At 60.1% G+C, this 17662-nt stretch overlaps 2 protein-coding genes across 7 annotated transcripts; both read left to right on the forward strand.

Annotated features, from left to right (window-relative positions):
* The first annotated feature begins 1676 nt into the window (after window positions 1–1676).
* On the forward strand, window positions 1677–5310 carry LOC120390464 (phospholipase A2 inhibitor and Ly6/PLAUR domain-containing protein-like). 2 transcript variants are annotated; one of them, XM_039513166.1, is made up of 6 exons: window positions 1677–1767; window positions 2205–2311; window positions 2944–3051; window positions 3680–3835; window positions 4251–4394; window positions 4646–5310. In XM_039513166.1, the coding sequence occupies exons 2-6, from the start codon at window positions 2257–2259 to the stop codon at window positions 4801–4803; spliced, it is 621 nt and encodes a 206-aa protein (XP_039369100.1). In that variant the 5' UTR covers window positions 1677–1767; window positions 2205–2256; the 3' UTR covers window positions 4804–5310. The 2 variants fall into 2 exon arrangements, with proteins under 2 accessions (XP_039369100.1, XP_039369101.1); XM_039513167.1 differs by having other exon boundaries at window positions 2210–2311.
* Window positions 5311–8767: 3457 nt separating this feature from the next.
* LOC120390462 (phospholipase A2 inhibitor and Ly6/PLAUR domain-containing protein-like) lies at window positions 8768–15476 on the forward strand. 5 transcript variants are annotated; one of them, XM_039513160.1, is made up of 6 exons: window positions 8768–8900; window positions 9903–10019; window positions 12574–12681; window positions 13302–13457; window positions 13898–14041; window positions 14705–15475. In XM_039513160.1, the coding sequence occupies exons 2-6, from the start codon at window positions 9956–9958 to the stop codon at window positions 14860–14862; spliced, it is 630 nt and encodes a 209-aa protein (XP_039369094.1). In that variant the 5' UTR covers window positions 8768–8900; window positions 9903–9955; the 3' UTR covers window positions 14863–15475. The 5 variants fall into 5 exon arrangements, with proteins under 5 accessions (XP_039369094.1, XP_039369092.1, XP_039369093.1 ...); XM_039513158.1 differs by having other exon boundaries at window positions 8805–8936; XM_039513159.1 differs by having other exon boundaries at window positions 8845–9363; window positions 14705–15476.
* The last annotated feature ends 2186 nt before the right edge of the window (window positions 15477–17662 follow it).

A 17662-nucleotide genomic window follows, 5' to 3' on the forward strand; every position in this document is an offset into this window, starting at 1 on the left:
CGGGGCCGGCCAGGTGAACCGACGGGGGTGAGGTCCCAGCTCAGGGCTGGCCAGGTGAACCGAAGGAGGGTGAGGTCCCGGCTCGGGCCGGCCAGGTGAACCGACGGGGGTGAGGTCCCGGCTCGGGCAGGCCAGGTGAACCGATGGAGGGGGAGGTCCCAGCTCAGGGCTGGCCAGGTGAACCGAAGGAGGGTGAGGTCCTGGCTCGGGCAGGCCCGCCAGGCTCTGGTAGCCCTGGGACCTATCTCCGGGTTACCCTCTGGCCGGCAGCGTGGTACCCGGCACCCACAGGGCCTCCCACCTGGTGAGCTGTGGGGCGCGGAGGGGCTGGGATCAGGGCGTCCCCGTCCCCTCAGCAGGCAGGTGCCTGGTGGAGTCTGGTCGCAATCGAAGCGTCTCAGGGGGCTGTTCCCTGGGGACTCTCTGGGGCGTGATCCCCCCGGCGACGCCTTCTCCGCTCTGCTTCCAGGCACCCAGAATTACACCTACGCCATGCGTGGCTGTGCCACCAAAAGCACCTGTGTCAGCAAGGGGGGGGTGTACAAGCTGCCGGGGGTCTTCACCGACATCGTGATCACGTCCAAATGCAGCCCGGCCCCCACACCCGGCCCCAAGCAGAGCACTTAGCCCCCCCGGTGCCAGGCTCCAGCCCAGCTGCTGCCTGGGGCACACGGAGCCCGGCTGGGTGGTCGCTCCTGTCGCTGTCGGCTCTCAGCACGATCCAGGATCAAGTCCCAGTGTCGGGCGCGTGCCGCAAACTGCTGGGGGGGAGATTAATTTCCTGTGAGAACGTCCCTGAATAAAGCATCACCAGCGGGTGAGGGGGGGAAACACGTGTGATTTTTTAACGCTGTTGCAAAACTGGCACATCAGGGCACCAATCTCACCTGGGGTCTGGGCAGCACCCGGCACGGAGGGGGCCTGGACTCGACTGGGGTCTGGGCAGCGCCCGGCACAGGGGGACCCTAGATTCAATTGGGGTCTGGGCAGTGCCCGGCACAGAGGGACCCTGGTCTTGTGCGAGGTGTGGGCAGCGCCCAGGGGGTCTGGGCAGTGACTGGTGCAAAGGGGGCTCCAGTCTTGCTTGGAACAGAGGCAAACCCCCGACGCTCCCATCTCGGGCACTTCCTAATAGGAGAGGCAGTGCTGTCCAGTGGTTAGTGCATGGGCCTCGGACACAAGAGACCCTGGTTCAACTCCCTGCTGTGCCCCAGACCCCTTGGGTAAATCACCTGGACTCTCTGTGCCTCAGTTTCCCCATCTGGACAACAGGACTAGCAGCCCTGCCCTGCTGCCCAGGGGTGTGCGGGGATGAAGCAGCAAGGACGGGGGTAGTGAGTCTTGATCATCCCACTGGGGCCTATTCCTCCCCCAGTGTAAATCAGGAGTCACCCCACTGGGGCCCATTCCCCCCGGTGTAAATCAGGAGTCACCCCACTGGGGCCCATTCCCCCCGGTGTAAATCAGGAGTCACCTCCCTGGGGTCCCTGGGCCCAGTCCCCTCTCACTTCCCCCAGGGTAAATCAGGAGTAACTCAGCGAGGTTGCTCCTGTTTACACCAGCTCCGGGGGCCGCCCTTCAGCAGGGGGCGGACGGGGGAGGGCTTTGGAGACGAGCCCCGGTCTGGCCTGGTGCCCACCCGCTGCACTAGCTATTTAAGCAGTCGGCCCCTGCCCGCTTGCCCAGCCACCAGCTAAGCCCGGCATCTCCGCGGCCCAGGGACAGAGCTGCAAACCCACCCCCAGCCCCAGCCCTGCGCTGCCCCAGGTGAGAATTCCCTCCCCTGCCGACACCGCCGCCCTGGCTCCTGTGCCAGGCCCTGCCCCTGCCCAGCTGGATTACACCCAGTGCTCAGGGCAGGAGGAAGCCGGGCGGCGGGTGCCAGGGATGCTGTCCAGCCAGGGGGCCGCAGGGCAGAGCGGGGGGCTCTGGGAATGTCCTCGCTCCATGGCTGGGCTCAGCGGGCGACGCTGCCAGCCCTGCTCGCTCGGGCGGGCACTGCCCAGAGACAGCTGCACAACGCCACGGCCCCCTGCAGAATATCGGGGCTCCTAGTGCGGGGGAGGGGGGTTCTCCCAGAGCTGAGGAGAGACCCCAGGAGTCCTGACTTCTGGCTCCCCTGCTCTGACCACGGGATCCGAAGCCCAGCCCAGAGCTGGGGGCAGACAAGCAGACTTTGCTCTGCGATGTTTCCTGTGTTCCAGCCTAGGTGGATCTGTCGCGGCTCCGTCACCAGCCCCCGCTCTCTCCAGAGCCATGGACGTTCGTCTTGTCTTGTGCCTCCTCTGGGCTCTCCTAGCTACGGCCAGCGGTGTGTGGTGTGAATTTCTGGGGGTCTAATGCGTTAGAGTGGGGGTGGGGGGAGCCAGGACGCCTGGGTTCTATCCCAACTCCTGGAGGGGGAGTGGGGTATAATGGGATCTATCCCCAGCTCTGCCAGTGAGCAAGTCCCTGCTCCGTGCCTCAGTTCCCCCTCCCCCATCTTTTTGACCATAATCTCTTTGGGGATGATCTGTTTCTCAAGCTGGGTCTGTGCAGCACCTGGCACGATGGGGGGTGAGGCCCCAGTCTCAGCCAGGGTTTGTGCAGCGCCTGGCACGACAGGGAGCTGATCTCAGATGGGGTCTGTGCAGCTCTTAGGAAAGCATCACGTGGATTGTTCCCCTGAGAAAATCACCATGGGAAACGTTCCCATTTTCCAGACAGGGACCTTCCTGGTCTGGCCACTGGAGGGAGTCAGCAGAAGTGACTCTGCCTCCCCCCTCGAAATAACTTGCAGGGGGGCCATCCCAGCAGAAAGGGTCCCTGAGGGCCTGAGAACCCAGCTCACGGGATCTGAGCCACCCCAGTGGCAGAAAATGACCTGGGGAGCCCGTAAATGGTGGCCAAGGAGCAGATGAGGAATCATTGTTTGCCAGAACTCAGGAGCAATTCCTTTCACAGCACGTCCTTCCAGCTGTTACCAGAGCATGCCCGGGGAAAGCAACGCAGTGACGAACTGTAGAAGTGGGGCAGATTCTTGCATCGCTGTTCAGGAAGTGAACACCCTCGGTACGTGCCGTGGTGCCGTGACACAGAGCAGGGCGCGGGCTCTCTAGGCCGCACGTCCTGAATCAGCAGATTAGAGCAAAATTGCTGCGTTCAGCTAAAACGGCAGGTCTCTGGCCTTCATAGTCAGTGTGACCGACACAGTGACACTGCCTGGGTCTGCTCAGAGCCTGAGCCCATTTCTGGGAGGGGGGAGCTGCCCTGAGTGTGACCGATGCAGTGATGCTGCCTGGGTCTGCCGAGAGCCTGAGCCCATTGCAGGAAGGAGAGAAAACTGCCCCAGGCATCTCAATGGGGTTTTAACTCCCAGCCCCTTGGCCCTAGAGGGACCCTGTCAACCCCCCCTCCCCCAGCCAGGGGGCTCTGCATGAGGGGCAGAGTACAACAGGCCTGCCCTCCCTCCCCCAAAGCAGAGAGCCCCAACGGCCAGGTTAAGGTCCGTGGGATCCCACCACTGCCACCAGTTTGAACCCACCCTCACTCCGGGTAGGGGGGTTGGATCAAACACTGAGGCAGAGCCACGTGGGGCGGAGGGTGGCCTTGGTCCAGCTGTAGGGAGCCGGCGGGAGGTTGGGGATTCGGGCTCTCTTGTGTTCACCCCTTGACAGACGTTCCTGCCCCTCCCCACCAGGGGGCGTGGTGCAGAGGGGCGTCTTCCAGTCCTGCACCAGCAGCCTGATCAGCCTGGAGGGCGACCTGGACTTTGAGTTTGCGGAAGGCGTCTACGTGAGGGTCCACTCCGAGATGTGCAGAGAGACCAACTGCAACACGGGGGAGAAAAGGGAACGTACGTACCCGGCCTGCGCCCGCCCCCACCCTGGCACCTCTCACCTGCCCTTTCCCTCCACTGCCTGCACCCTTGGGGATCAGGGACCCATTGCACCGGGTGCTGCCCAGCCCCCCTGACTAAGATTGGGGCCCCCCACCATGTCGGGCGCTGCCCAGACACACAAGGAGACACAGCTCCTGTCCCAACGAGCTTCCAATCTGAATGGACCCAGGCAGGATCATTCTCACCATCTTCCCACTGGGGAAACTGAGCTCCCCTGGCCTGTCAGCGGCAGAGTTGGGAGGAAGAGAACCCAGGCGTCCTGACACCAGCCCTGTGCCTTCACTGCAGCCCACCCGCCCTGCAAACGCCGAGACACAAGGAGCTGCTTCCTGCTTCAGCCCCGATTCTGATTCCCCCCCTTTGTCCGCAGGCCCCAAAATCAGCACCGTGCCCAACGGAGGCCAGTGCCCATCGTGTTATGCCCCAGGATCCCACCGCTGCCTCCAGAACGTCACCCTGCACTGCCAGGGGGCCGCCAACCACTGTGTCGACGTCGTGGGGACACTGTCAGAGAGTGAGTTCCCCATCGGCCCCCCCAGGCCAAACCCGCCCGGGAGACACCCGGGCCTGCCAGCGGGCACTGGACCAATCCCCTCCCCCGGAGCGGGGCAGGCTGCAGGGCGCGTGGGCGGGGCTGGGGGGAGAAAGGGCCAAACCCTGTGCCAGGGGCGCAGTGACCCCCATGCCAGGGCTCTGTGCCCCCAATGCCAGGGGCTCTGTGCACACACACCCCCGCCGGGTAATAACGACAATTTCTCTGGGCAGACGGCGTCGAAATCCCTTTCGCAGCCAGAGGATGCGCCACCCAGGATGTGGCCAAGATCAAAGCCGGGGACATACTGGTATCGGGCATATTCATCTATCGGATCAAGAGCATCCAGTTAAGCCCGGCCCCCAGACCGGAGATCGAGGACGGCTTCTGACACCTGCTGAGCTCCAGCCCACTGGCGCACCCCTGCTTCGAGCTATTCCCTCCCCCCCACCCCCAGCTGTGACTCAGTCCCCCCCACCCCAGGCAGGGAATAACGGTGCTGAGCCGCCTTCGTAAAGCGCATTGAGACCCATCGGTGCAGGGCCCGAGCCAGAGACCCATTATGGGCTTTGCACTGAGCGTGACGGGCTTAAAAACAGGCCTGAGTATTAGAGATCCATTAGCAGCTTCTCCCAGGAGAGTGATCTGAGGGGTAGAACCCAGGAGTCCGGGCTCCCAGCCCCACTGCGCTAACCCACCAGCCCCAACTCCCCTCCCAGAGCCAGGGAGAGAACCCAGGAGTCCTGGCTCCCAGGCCCCCTGCTCTAACCACTAGTCCCCACTCCCCTCCCAGATCCAAGAACAGAACCCAGGCATCCTGCCACCCCTCCACCCTCTGTTCTCACCTTTTCTATTTCCACATGCCAATGCATTGAATAAAGCAGCATCATAAATCCAAGTTCCCTGCAGAGCGCATGTGTCTGTACAGCTGCCCCCGTCCATGCTGGACCCAGGCGTCCTGGCCCCCACCCCCACCTCCCAGAGAGCAACAGGGACTCTTGTGCCAGTCGACGTTATTGCTGAGGGCAGCTCTGCACTAAACACTTGGGGGGACCCGGCTGCATCGCTGCAAGTCCAGGCAGGGCGGGAGAGGGACAGCGAAGAAACAGCTGTCTAGAAAATCGGCCACTTTTGCACTCTGGGCCTCAGTTTCCCCTTCTGTGCAATAATCTTTCCTTTGTCTCTTTAGCTTGGAAGCTCTCCAGGGCAGGGGCTGGCTCTCAGGGCAGGGCCTGGCACGACAGGGATTCCCTGATCTCAGCCGGGGGGCTGCGCAGCACCTGGCATAATGGGGGCCCCCGATCTAGGTGCAGTCTGTGCCCCCCAGCATCCCATTGTGACACTCTGTACCCCAAAGCAACACCCCGGCAGCCCCGTATTTACCGCGGTGAGAGCATTAAGGTGTGTTCTGTACCCAGTCTGCCTTGGGAGGGATCATTCGAAAAGCCTTGATCTGCTGAGCATTAATCCCCCGTCGGACGGGCTGTGCAGGGCGTTCCCGCGTGTGTGTGACTGAAACGTGGGGCGAGGCTGGGAACACCCACAACCAGCCTTTCGGGGGCAACAGTGGATCCACTGAGGGATCCACACTCCCGAGGACGACCCAGGGACTGGATCCGATGGAGACGCCTCAGGGGGAGCACGGAGACGGGGGGGGTGCTTGACTCAGCTCACAGCAAAAGCTCTTTCCAGCCAGCTGGAGGAACCTGTAACGGGGGGGGGGGGAAGTTCTCCCCTGTCCCCCCTCCCCGCACAACCCAACCCCTGGGCACACGGCTGGAGGACTGTGGTGCGGCTTTGCCGCGGTTGGTCTCTCAGCGGGGCCGTGGGGTATCCCACCGCCTGGCCCTGGTCCCCCGCCCATCGGCTCTGCGGTCGGGGGCAGTAACACACACTCGGTTCGGGGCTCAGGCCCTTGCAGCGGGGGCTGAGTCCATAGTCCCCATAGCGGCCCAGGCCCTAGGTCAGGGCGGGGCAGCAGTTACCTAACAGGAGATCCCAGCCTCTCCAGGCCAGGGAGGGGGGGAGATGCCACCCAAGGAGTGGGGTGGCAGGGGGGCCGCAGGCCCCTCCCTCTCCACTGCGTCCCAGCCCGGGGCCCTGGCAGCGGCGGAGACTCGCTGCGTCAATGGGGATCCCGGCCGCACCGACATGGGCTCTGGCCGTGTAGCAGCCAGACTGGGGTCGGCTGCCCCCGGGCGGCTTCCGCACTCCCCCTCGTAGGGTGCCTGAGTCGTCGTAGCATCGCCGGCAGCCTCGACCACCATCAGTTCCTCGGGGTAAGTACCGGATGGCAGGCGCGGCCCCTCCTCGGGGCAGCTGGCGAGGGGCAGGCTCGGCCCCTCCTCGGGGCAGCTGGAGCGGGCATGGGCGCCAACTTATATGGGCTCGTGGGGCTAAAGCCCCAGGAATATTCACACTCAGGGGCTCTGCTCCACCAATATTTGGAGCTAGGTTTCTCCGCTGCTTGGAGTGCAGGGGAGCCCAGAGCCCTTTAAATCTCAGCCGTGGCTGGGAATCAGAGGGCTCTGGGCTGCCTGCAACCGCACCCCAGAGAGCCCTGGAACGGAAAGCCAAAGAATCTGAGGAGAAAGAGAGAGGAAACCCCAATTGGACTTGCTAGAAAAGAGGAGCCAGAACCCCGCCCCCGCCACTGATTCCCACCGCTCCGAACACCCACAAATGGGAACAATTGTGTCCTGCAGACAACAAGGCAGGTGATATTGCTGAATATTTCACTCCCTTTGTGCGATTCATCAGATTCCTGGAGACAAGATGCTCCCCACGTGGGTTACAAAGGTAACAGGTAAAGCTCTGGCTCTGTTCAGTAAGATGCAGCTGAGGAGGCTTTCGGTGATTGTACATGTAAGGAAATTGTTTTGCAATGAGTTCAGGTGACCCCTGACACCGAGGGAGAGTGATGGGAAAGTGGGGGAGGGGAAAGGGGTTACAAGCGTTAAAGAAATAGCTGCCCTGGTTGCTCAGGAGCATTTCCTGAGCACACGCAGAGATGACGCGAGACAGCGTCTGTGGGGCAAAAAGGTGAGAACTGGGGCTGAACTGGCATCTCTAGCTGACGGCTTTGAACAGAGCCGGGCATCTATTGTGACTAAACCACAGAGCGAGGGGTGTAAAGGAGGGAAGCAGGCTCCTGCTTTACCCCGGGGAAGAAGGAGGGTGGCTGGGAGGTTGGGTGCTCCCCTCCCCCCAACCATCCCAAATCTCCTGTGAGAACAGAAGAGCCCAGAAGGTGCTGTCCCGGTAATTCCACGCAGCGGGGCTGATTTTCTAATCTGCCAGGGGGGGCTCAACCCTGAGTTTCAGCCCCTGGCCCCGCCCCCACTGCACCCTTTCCCCGAAGCCCCCACCCTACCCCGCCCCTCCTCTTCCCACCCGCATTCTGCCACCTCCCCTGAGCGTGGCCTGCCCTCACTCCTCCCCCCACCCAGCGCCTCCTGCTCGCCTATACGAAATATATAGAGATATGCATTAGCCTGCTAAACCCAGGGGTGTGAGTTCAATCCCTGAGGGGGCCATTTGCAGCAAAAATCTGTCTGGGGATTGGTCCTGCTTTGGGCAGGGGGTGGGACTAGATACCTCCTGAGGTCCCTTCCAACCCTGAGATTCCATGATACGCAAGCAAGCAGGCTAATCCTATAGGCTACAGGGGCCCATTCCTCTATGTAAATCAGGAGTCACCCCACTGGGGCCCGTTCCCCCCGGTGTAAATCAGGAATCACCCCTCTGGGGCCCGTTCCCCCCGGTGTAAATCAGGAATCACCCCACTGGGGCCCGTTCCCCCCGGTGTAAATCAGGAGTCACCCCCCTGGGGCGCATTCTGCTCTCACTTCTCCCAGGGTAAATCAGGAGTCACTGCACTGGAGTCGGTGAGGTGGCTTCTGTTACCAGATGCAAATCTGGCCCCTGGCAGCCAGCTCTGTGGGCCGCCCTTCAGTAGGGAGAGGGGCGAGCGGGGGAGAAGTGCCCTGGACGGGCGCCGCACCATCGATTTAAGCAGCCCGCCCCTGAACAGGGGCAGTTTTGCAAACAATCAGGTGCATAAGCCACAGCCAACTACTGTCAATTATTTTCCTTATTGCCAGGAATAGTTAGTTAGTAGATTTTGGTAGCGACTCGGGTTAGCTACGGCAATGCTGGAAGGGAGCAGGAGGGGTGAACCGGACACCCTGTGTCTGTGCCCTTTTCCTGATGTGTGGGGTTGGATGTCTGTGAAAACCAGGCGTCTGGAAATATTTCTGCCTGCCAGACGAACAGCTGGAAACCGCATCACCACATCCTGTTTTGACATTTGGGTCAGATTTCCTTTTGTTCAGCAGTTGAGTCCATTCGATCGGCTCTGCCCCACGGCTGATAGACCCGGCTGTGTAACTTTGGGGTATAAAAGGGGATTTGTGGGTGTGGGTCAAGCGGGACGTGTCGTGGCCACACTGCGATCGCCAGCCCTGGCTGGCCACCGGAAATCTGCAGGTGACTCACGCGAATACGGCTCCAGCCTCCTGCAGGGTAATGCTCAGTTTGGGGTGTCTGGGTGGGCTGGAGACTGCGCAAAGCGGCGACTGAGAGGAAAGGTGCTCGGCGGGGGTGCTAGAGACGAGGAAAGTGGAGGCATGAAGGGAAAGCAGGTGCTTTCAGTTGGTTCGTGTCAGCCGTAGAAGACGGAAGCGCTGCGTCTCCCTTGGTGTCCTGAGACCACCTCATGGAGCGTAACATTACCAAGAGCTCGGGAATCGGGGGACCCCACCCCCCCGCGTGCCTGGTCACCAGCTAATTCCAGGGGAAGAGCCACAAACCCACCCCCGAACCCTCCACAGCCTGGGGGGAGAATTCCCTCACCGGCCACAGGCCCTGGCTCTTATGCCAGTCCCTGCCCCTGCTCCTGATGGAGCTGCATGAAACCCAGTGCTCAGGGCAGGAGAAAGCCACATGCCAGGTACCAGGGCGTCTCTCGAGCTGGGCAGCATGGGAGGGGCCTGGCTCTGGGAATTCCCTCACTCCATGGCTGGGCTCAGCGGGTGAGATGGGTAACCCTGCCCGGAGCACTCCCCAGAGACAGCTGCACAATGCTGGGGCCCCCTACAGAATATCAGGGCTTCCTAATGCAGGGGGTAATCCCAGAGCTGGGGGAGAACCCAGGAGTCCTTGCTCCCAGCCCTCCCCCCCCCCCCGCTCTAACCACTCCCCTCCCCTCCCAGGGCCAGGAAGAGAATCCATGAGTCCTGGGTCCCAGCCCCCCCTGCTCTGACCACTAGACCCCACTCCCCTCCTGGAGCTGGGGGGAGAACCCAGGCATCCTGGCTCACAGCCCCCACCTGCTCTAACCACCAGACCCTGCTCCCCTCCCAGAGCCGGGGAGAGAACCCAGGCATCCAAGCTCCCAGCCCCTCCTGGTTTAACCACTAGGCCCCACTCCCCTCCCAGAGCTGGGGCCAGAAAAGCAGACTCTGCCCTGTGGTATTTCCTGTGTTCCAGGCTAGGCGGCTCCATCGTGGCTCTGTGACCAGCCCCCCGCCCTCTCCAGACCCATGGAACTTCGTCTCATCTTCTGCCTCCTCTGGGCTCTGCTAGCTACAGCTAATGCTGTGTCGTGTGAGTTTCTTGGGAGCTAATGGGTTAGAGGAGGGGAGCTAGGAGCCAGGACTCTGGGTTCTAGCCCAGCTCGAGGAGAGGGAGTGGGGTATAACGGGATCTATCCCCCGCTTTGTGAGTGAGCAAGTCCCTGCTCGGTGCCTCAGTTTCCCCCACCGCTCTGTCTGTTTGACCGTTAACTCTTTCTCACGGTGGGTCTGTGCAGGGCCTGGCATGGAGGGGGGCCCAATCTCGGGCATGGTTGGTGCAGCGCCTGTGGGGCAATCTCAGACGGGGTCTGGGCAGCTCTTAGGAAAGCATCACGTGGATTGTTCCCCTGAGAAAATCACCATGGGAAACGTTCCCATTTTCCAGCCAGGGACCTGCTGGGAAAGGTGCAGAGAAGGGCAACAAAAATGATTCAGGGTCTGGAACGGCTTCCGCCGGAGGAGAGATTAATAAGCCTGGGACCGTTCAGCTTGGAAAAGAGGTGACTGAGGGGGGAGATGGTAGCGGGGTGAGCACCCGCTCCAGCCCTGAAGGGGTTGGAAATGCCCTGCTGGGGCTGGGGCAGGGAGCAAGGCCCCGGCTGATGGGGGAAGTGGCTGCAGCTGGGGCCACGCCCCAAACAGACCAACCGGGCGTTATAAGAAGGCCAGGGCAGGCAGGACTCTCTGCTGGTAGAGGGAGAGGGGCCTGGCTGCAGGGAGCTGGGCTGGGGAGCCCTGGCCTAGGAAAGCCCCAGGCTACGGCCTAGCACAAGGCCAACGGGTACTGGGGGTTGCAGAGGGCAGCCCAGGGGGAGGCCAAGGCAGCAGGTCCAACCCCCCCTTGCCGGTGATGAGGGGCCGTGTCATAAATAAACAGATCAGGGTTAAGGTCTCTTTTCCCTGGAAAGGGTTAACAAGCTCAGTAACCAGAGGACCAATCAAGGGACAGGATAATTTCAGATCCCTTTGGAGGGAAGCCTTTGTCTGTGTTCTTTGTTGGCTCTGTGCTCTCTCTTTGGATCGAAGAGAGGCCAGACATGTCTCCAAGTTCTCCTGGTGTAGTTCCTACTATCCACTAGTGAGTATTAATTAGAAAGGCGGATTAGTCTTATAATTTGATTTCTACATTTGCAATTGTGCGTTTGCTGAAGGAAATTCTTTATTCCTGTTTGCTGTTACTTTGCTTTCACTGAGAAAGAAAGGAGGGGGATTCTCTCCAGAGATTAATAAATTTAGACCCTGTGTATTGTTCCATCTTGGATTACAGAGACAAGTTACTTTCTTTTTATTTTTTAATAAATCTTTTCTGTTAAGGACTTGGTTGATCTTTCCTTGGGTGGATTCTCAGGGAAAGGGGAGTAAGGAGGCATCCCTCTGTAGTTGGATCCCGGTATCTCTCCTAGGAAAAGGGAGGGGGGAGAGAAGAAGGAGAAATAAACCATTCCCCTCTAGGTGTAAGAACTCCATGGATTTGGGGCTCTTGGGATCCCCAAGGATTTTGGGGAAGGACTGTGTCCCAATACACGTACATTATTGGGTGGTGGCAGCTTTTACCAGATCTAAACTAGGATTTAAGTTTAGAAGGATCCATGCAGGTCCCCATCTTGTGAACCCAACAGCTCCAAGGGGGGGTGAGACCTATGACAGGCAGACACCGCAGTCTGCCCAGGGAGTGGGGCTAGATGGGGACTGGTAGTAGCCGTACACTGAAGTGGGTTTAGTGGGTGGGGGTTCCCCTGGGTGGGGAGACCCAGAGTGGGGGGGTACTGCTGGGGGGCAGCAGCCCAGAGAAAGGGGCACGGGGGTCCTGGGAGGGACATGGAGGGTCAGCGAGAAGGCGGATCACCAGCCTGCAGGGGGCGCTCCAGGATGGTGGAAGAGCCAATTCCCATGGACGACCAGCAGGAGGCGCCGCAGGGGAGAGTCCACTCCCTTACAGGGCTATAAAATCATGAGTGGTGCGGAGAAAGGAAACAAGGAAGTGCTATTTACTCCTTCTCATAACACAAGAACTAGGGGGTCACCAAATGAAATTAACAGGCAGCAGGTTTAAAACAACCACAGGAAAGTATTTTTTCACACAACGCACAGTCAACCCGTGGAACTCCCTGCCAGGGGATGTTGTGAAGGCCAAGACTATAACCGGGTTCAAAAGGGAGCTAGATAAGTTCATGGAGGGCAGGTCCATCAATGGCTAGTAGCCTGGCTGGGCAGGGATGGGGTCCCTGGCCTCTGTTTGCCAGCAGCTGGGAATGGGCGACGGGCTGGATCACTTGGTGATCCCCTGTTCTGTTCACTCCCTCGGGGGCACCTGGCACTGGCCACTGTCGGCAGACAGGACACTGGGCTGGATGGACCTTTAGTCTGACCCAGTCTGGCCGTTCTTACGATCTCTGCCCCTGAAATAACTCGCAGGGCAGCCAGCCGAGCCAAAACGTTCACTGGGGGCCTGAGAACCCGGCTCAGTGGAGCTGAGCCACCCCGGAGGTCAGAAACCGACCTGGTGAGCCACTAAATAGTGGCCAAGGAGCGGACAAAGAATCGTTTGCCAGAACTCAGGAGGAATTCTTCTCTGGTTTTCGTAGTGTGGCCTCACAGCTGTTACCAGGGCGTCCTTGGGAAAAGCAGCGTAGCCAGGAGATGTAACTGGGATGAGAATTCTTGCCTCACTGTTCAGGAAGAGAACACCCTCGGTACGTGCCGTGACGCAGAGCAAGGCGCAGGCTCTCTAGGCCACGCATCCTGAATCAGCAGATAAAATCAAAATCGCAGCTTTCAGCTAAAAGAAAACACAGGTCCCAGGCCATTACGGTCAGTGTGAGCTATGCGGCGATGCTGCCTGAGTCTGCCGAGAGCCTGAGCCCACTGATGGGATGGGGGAGCTGCCTTGAATGTGACCGATGCTGCCTGGGTCTGCCGAGAGCCTGAGCCAATTGCCAGAATGAGAGTAAACTGCCCTAGGCATCTCAATGGGGTCTTAACTCCCAGCTCCCTGGCCCTGGGTGGGGGGGACCCTATGAACCCTCCTGCCCCCAGCCAGGGGGCTCTGCATGAGGGGCAGAGCACAACAGGCTCTCCCCCAAAGCAGAAAGCCCCAACTGCCAGGTTAAGGCCTTTGGGATCCCACTACTGCCACCAGTTTGAACACACCCTCACTCCGGGTAGGGGGGCCTGGGTCAAACTCAGAGGCAGAGCCATGTGGGGCGGGGGGTGTGGCCTTAATCTGATTGTAGGGGAGCTGGTGGGAGGTAGGGGATTCAGGGAGCTACCTCACTTTCACCCCTTGACAGCCATTCCTTCCCCTCCCCACCAGGGGGCGTGGTGAACACGGGCATCCTCCAGGCATGTGGCTACAACATGCGTAGCCTGGAGGGCGACCTGGACTTTGAATTCGGGGGCGGCGTCTACGTGAGGGTCCACTCCGAGATCTGCAGAGAGACCAACTGCAACACGGGGGAGAAAAAGGAACGTACGTACCCGGCCTGCGCCCGCCCCCACCCTGGCACCTCTCACCTGCCCTTTCCCTCCACTGCCCTGCACCCTTGGGGATCAGGGACCCATTGCACCGGGCGCTGCCCAGCCCCTCCCCCCCGACTGAGATCGGGGCCCCCCCCATCATGTCGGGCACTGCCCAGACACACAAGGAGACACAGCTCCTGTCCCAACGAGCTTCCAATCTGAATGGACCCAGGCAGGATCATTCTCACCATCTTCCCATTGGGGAAACTGAGGCCCAGAAATGTCCAAGCTCCCCCGGCCTGTCAGTGGCAGAGTTGGGAGGAAGAGAACCCAGGCGTCCTGACACCAGTCCTGTGCCTTCACTGCAGCCCACCCGCCCTGCAAACGCCGAGACACAAGGAGCTGCTTCCTGCTTCAGCCCCGATTCTGATTCCCCCCCTTTGTCCGCAGGCCCCAAAATCAGCACCGTGCCCAACGGAGGCCAGTGCCCGTCGTGCTTTGCCCCAGGATCCCACCGCTGCCTCCAGAACGTCACCCTGCACTGCCAGGGGGCCGCCAACCACTGTGTCGACGTCGTGGGGACGCTGTCAGAGAGTGAGTTCCCCATCGGCCCCCCCAGACCAAACCTGCCCGGGAGACACCCGGGCCTGCCAGCGGGCACTGGACCAATCCCCCCCCGCGAGTGGGGCAGGCTGCAGGGCGCGTGGGCGGGGCTGGGGGGAGAAAGGGCCTGTGGTCAAAATCTGGAGGCAAAAAAAGGGTCCAGTGGGTGGATGGCTCAGAACGACTTCGTCTTCTCCTTCCCATCTTCCCCCTCAGATCCTTCGCTTCATCCTTCAGGGTCACTTGCCTCGGCGTCCTTCGTCTGCTCGCTGGCTTTTCTCTCCTTTTTCACTTCCCCTCTTTCCTTGTTTCCTTCCCTTCGCTTTTCTCTTCCCGTCTTTCCTTGGTTGATTCCCTCTTTCTTTTTCTTTTTCTTCTGTCCGCCTCTTTCCTCTCGTCTTTCCTTCCTGTCCGTCTCCTCCTCCGTCCCCCTTCCTGACTCCCCCCTTTGGGAGCCCCCCCCCCACTCTTTCCTGGGGCTTTTCCAAATGGCCCCAGGCCAACCGGAATTGTCTCCTCCTCTCCTCGTCTTCGCCCCGGCCGGCCTTGGATCTCCAGCGCCTGGCGCAATGGGGCCACGGGCTCTGTGCCCCCCATGCCAGGGGCTCTGTGCGCCCCCCCAGGCTGGATAATAACAACAATTTCTCTGGGCAGACAACGTCGAAATCCCTTTCGCAGCCAGAGGATGCGCCACCCAGGATGTGGCCAAGATCAAAGCCGGGGACATACTGGTGTCGGGCGTATTCACCTATCGGATCAAGAGCATCCAGTTAAGCCCGGCCCCCAGAACGGAGACCGTGGATGACTTCTGACACCTGCTGAGCTCCATCCCGCTGGCTCACCCCTGCTTCGAGCTATTCCCTCCCCCGCACCCCCAGGCCTCTCCGTGGCTGCCCCCCCTGTGGTCCCTCAGTTCCCTCCCCCCGGGGGGAGATAACGGTGCCATGCAAGGCCCGAGCCAGAGACCCATGATGGGCTTTGCACTGAGTGTGACGGGCTTAAAAACAGGCCTGAGTATTAGAGACCCATTAGCAGCTTCCCCTCAGCGTGTGCACCCAGGGGAAGGTCCTGGCTCTCAGCTATGTTTGTTCTAACCACTAGTCCCCACTCCCCTCCCAGAGCCAGGGACAGAGCCCAGGCATCCTGCCACCCCTCCACCCTCTGTTCTCACCTTTCGTATTTCCGCACGCCAACGCACTCAATAAAGCTGCATCCTAAATCCAAATTCCCGGCAGAGCATGTGTCTGTACCGCTGCCCCCGTCCATGCCGGACCCAGGAGTCCTGGCCCCCGCCTCCTCCCAGAGACTAACAGAGACTCATGTCAAAGGAGGCTCTTGCCGAGGGCGGCTCTGCGCTAAACACCCGGCTGCATCGCTCCGGGGTGTGAAACAGCCGCACGCTGGGAGCCGTAAGGAAGCCGACGTAGCCCTGGTGTAGCCGGCGCTGGGTCGACGGGGGGAAATCAGACGTCCCAGCTCCCACCTCTCGGGGAGATGGACTGACTCTGGATGGGAACACTCCACCCCTTCGTGTAGGTCGTGTCTCCCATAGGCATCGACTTCCTCTGTACCCGGGGGGGGAGGGTGCTCAACCCCTCCTAGGCCCTGCCCCACTCCACCCCTTCCTCCAAGCTCCCTCCCCTGAGTGTGCCCCGGCCCTGCTCCTCCCCCTCCCTCCCAGCACCCCCTGCACACCCCTGAACAGCTGTTCCACGGCCTGCAGGAGGCGCTGCAGGAGGGGGAGGAGCTGATCGGTGGGGCTGGCAGTGGAGGAGATGCCTTGGGGGGAGGGGAGGAGTGAGGGGGATTTTGCTGCTGGGTGCTAAGCACCCGCTAATTTTTTCCCATGGGCGTTCCAGGGCTGGAGCACCCACGAAGTCAGCGGCTATAGCGTCTACCCGGAAGTGCTACAGTGGCCACATTTCAAGTGGACACGAGGGTGGCCAGGTGCCTGGTTTTCAACCGGAAAGTTCAGTCCAGTTGAAAAAGGGACCTGACGCTGTCAGATCCACTGACCGGACACTCAAAGTCTGGTTACTGCAGGTGGGGGAGGCAGGGAGGTGCTGGGTCATCATCCACACTAGCTGCTACTCAGCCAGCGCTCCCTCCTACCGGTGTCAGGCAGCTGCAGCTCCCAGCCCCAGCCCCACAGGTGAGTCCCTCCTGACTCGGGGGGCGGGGGAGGAAGGGGGAGGAGAAAAGCAGTGAGCAAAGCAGGGAGGGGGGAAGAGGAGTGGGCTGGGTGGAGCCTTGGGGAAGAGGGGGTGCAGGGGTGTGGCTTCGGGGGGAAGAGGCGGGACAGGGGAGGTTCCAGCACTCCTGCTGGAGTGTCCGGTTTTTAAATATTACCAAGTTGGCAACTCTAACAGACACCCCCTAGAATCCAGGACACTCACACCCAAGAACCGTCCCAAACCAGAGAGAGACAAAGCAGGCTGCTCCCTAAGGCAGAGAGGCCCAGCTCGCCCCCTCCCTTTTCTCCAGGCTGGCTCACCACAGACTGACTCAGGCCACGTCCGTCCTTCCAGTGCCCCCGAGCCTGCCAGCATGACCGGGCAACCCCTGGAGTATTTCAAGGATGGCTGGTCACTGTAACCCTGTTTCCAACAGGCCTGAAAAGCGGGAAATGGGAGTGCTGGACAAGCGAACTCCAGCCTCCGCACCCCTGGGTGATGGTCTGGGTGGGGCGCATGGGCTGTAAGAGCAGGAATCAACCTGAGACCAGACAGAACTCGGGTGGGGGGAATCCAATCAGTGTCTTAGATGTTTGTATAGTAAGGGGAGAAGTGTGGGGAATAAGCAGGAAGAACTCGAAATGCTGGTCAATAAAGGTGATGTCATGGTAAGGGTCTACTACAGACCACCTGACCAGGAAGAAGAGGTGGAGGAGGAGTTTTTCAAACAACTAACAAAATCCTCCAAAGCACAGGACTTGGTGGTGATGGGGGATTTCAACTCCCCAGACATCTGTTGGGAAAATAACACAGCCCGGCCCAGATTCTCCAACAAGCCCTTGGAATGTTTTGGAGACAAGTTTTTATTTCAGAAGGTGGAGCCAGCTACTGGGGGGAGGCTGCTCTGGATTTGATTTTGACAAAGAGGTAGGAAGTGGTTGAGAAATTGCAAGTGGACGGCAGGTTGTGGGAAAGTGACCATGAGATGGTGGAGTTCACGGTTCTAAGGGACGGTAGGAGGGAGGACAGCACAATAAAGCCAGTGGATTTCAAGAAGAGAGACTGTAGCAAACTCCGGGAGTCGGTAGGTAGATCCCAGGGGAAGCAAGTCTAAGGGGAAAAGCAACTGAAGACAGTTGGCAGCTTTTCAAAGAGACGTTATTAAGGGCACAAGAGCAAATTATCCCCCTGTGTAGGGAAGACAGGACGTCCGGCAAGAGAGCAGCCTGGCTTAACCAGGAGATCTTCAGTGATCTGAAACTCAAACAAGAGCCCTACAAAAAGTGGAAACTTGGTCAAATGACAAAGGATGAATATAAACAAACAACACCCGTCTGTAGGGACAAAATGAGAAAGGCCAAGGCAGAAAACGAGATCAAACTACTAGAGACATGAAGGGGAACAAGAAAACATCCTACAGATACATCAGAAGTGAGAG

The sequence above is a fragment of the Mauremys reevesii genome, linkage group 24 (genome assembly GCF_016161935.1).
Source record: "Mauremys reevesii isolate NIE-2019 linkage group 24, ASM1616193v1, whole genome shotgun sequence".
NCBI lineage: Eukaryota > Metazoa > Chordata > Testudines > Geoemydidae > Mauremys > Mauremys reevesii.

Coding starts and splice junctions, on each gene's coding strand:
- LOC120390462 (XM_039513160.1), top strand. CDS start 9,956: ATGGAACTTCGTCTCATCTTCTGCCTCCTCTGGGCTCTGCTAGCTACA. Junction 10,020..12,573: donor TACAGCTAATGCTGTGTCGT/GTGAGTTTCTTG, acceptor TGGTTTTCGTAG/TGTGGCCTCACAGCTGTTAC. Junction 12,682..13,301: donor TCAGGAAGAGAACACCCTCG/GTACGTGCCGTG, acceptor CCTCCCCACCAG/GGGGCGTGGTGAACACGGGC.
- LOC120390464 (XM_039513166.1), top strand. CDS start 2,257: ATGGACGTTCGTCTTGTCTTGTGCCTCCTCTGGGCTCTCCTAGCTACG. Junction 2,312..2,943: donor TCTCCTAGCTACGGCCAGCG/GTGTGTGGTGTG, acceptor TTCCTTTCACAG/CACGTCCTTCCAGCTGTTAC. Junction 4,395..4,645: donor CGTGGGGACACTGTCAGAGA/GTGAGTTCCCCA, acceptor TTCTCTGGGCAG/ACGGCGTCGAAATCCCTTTC.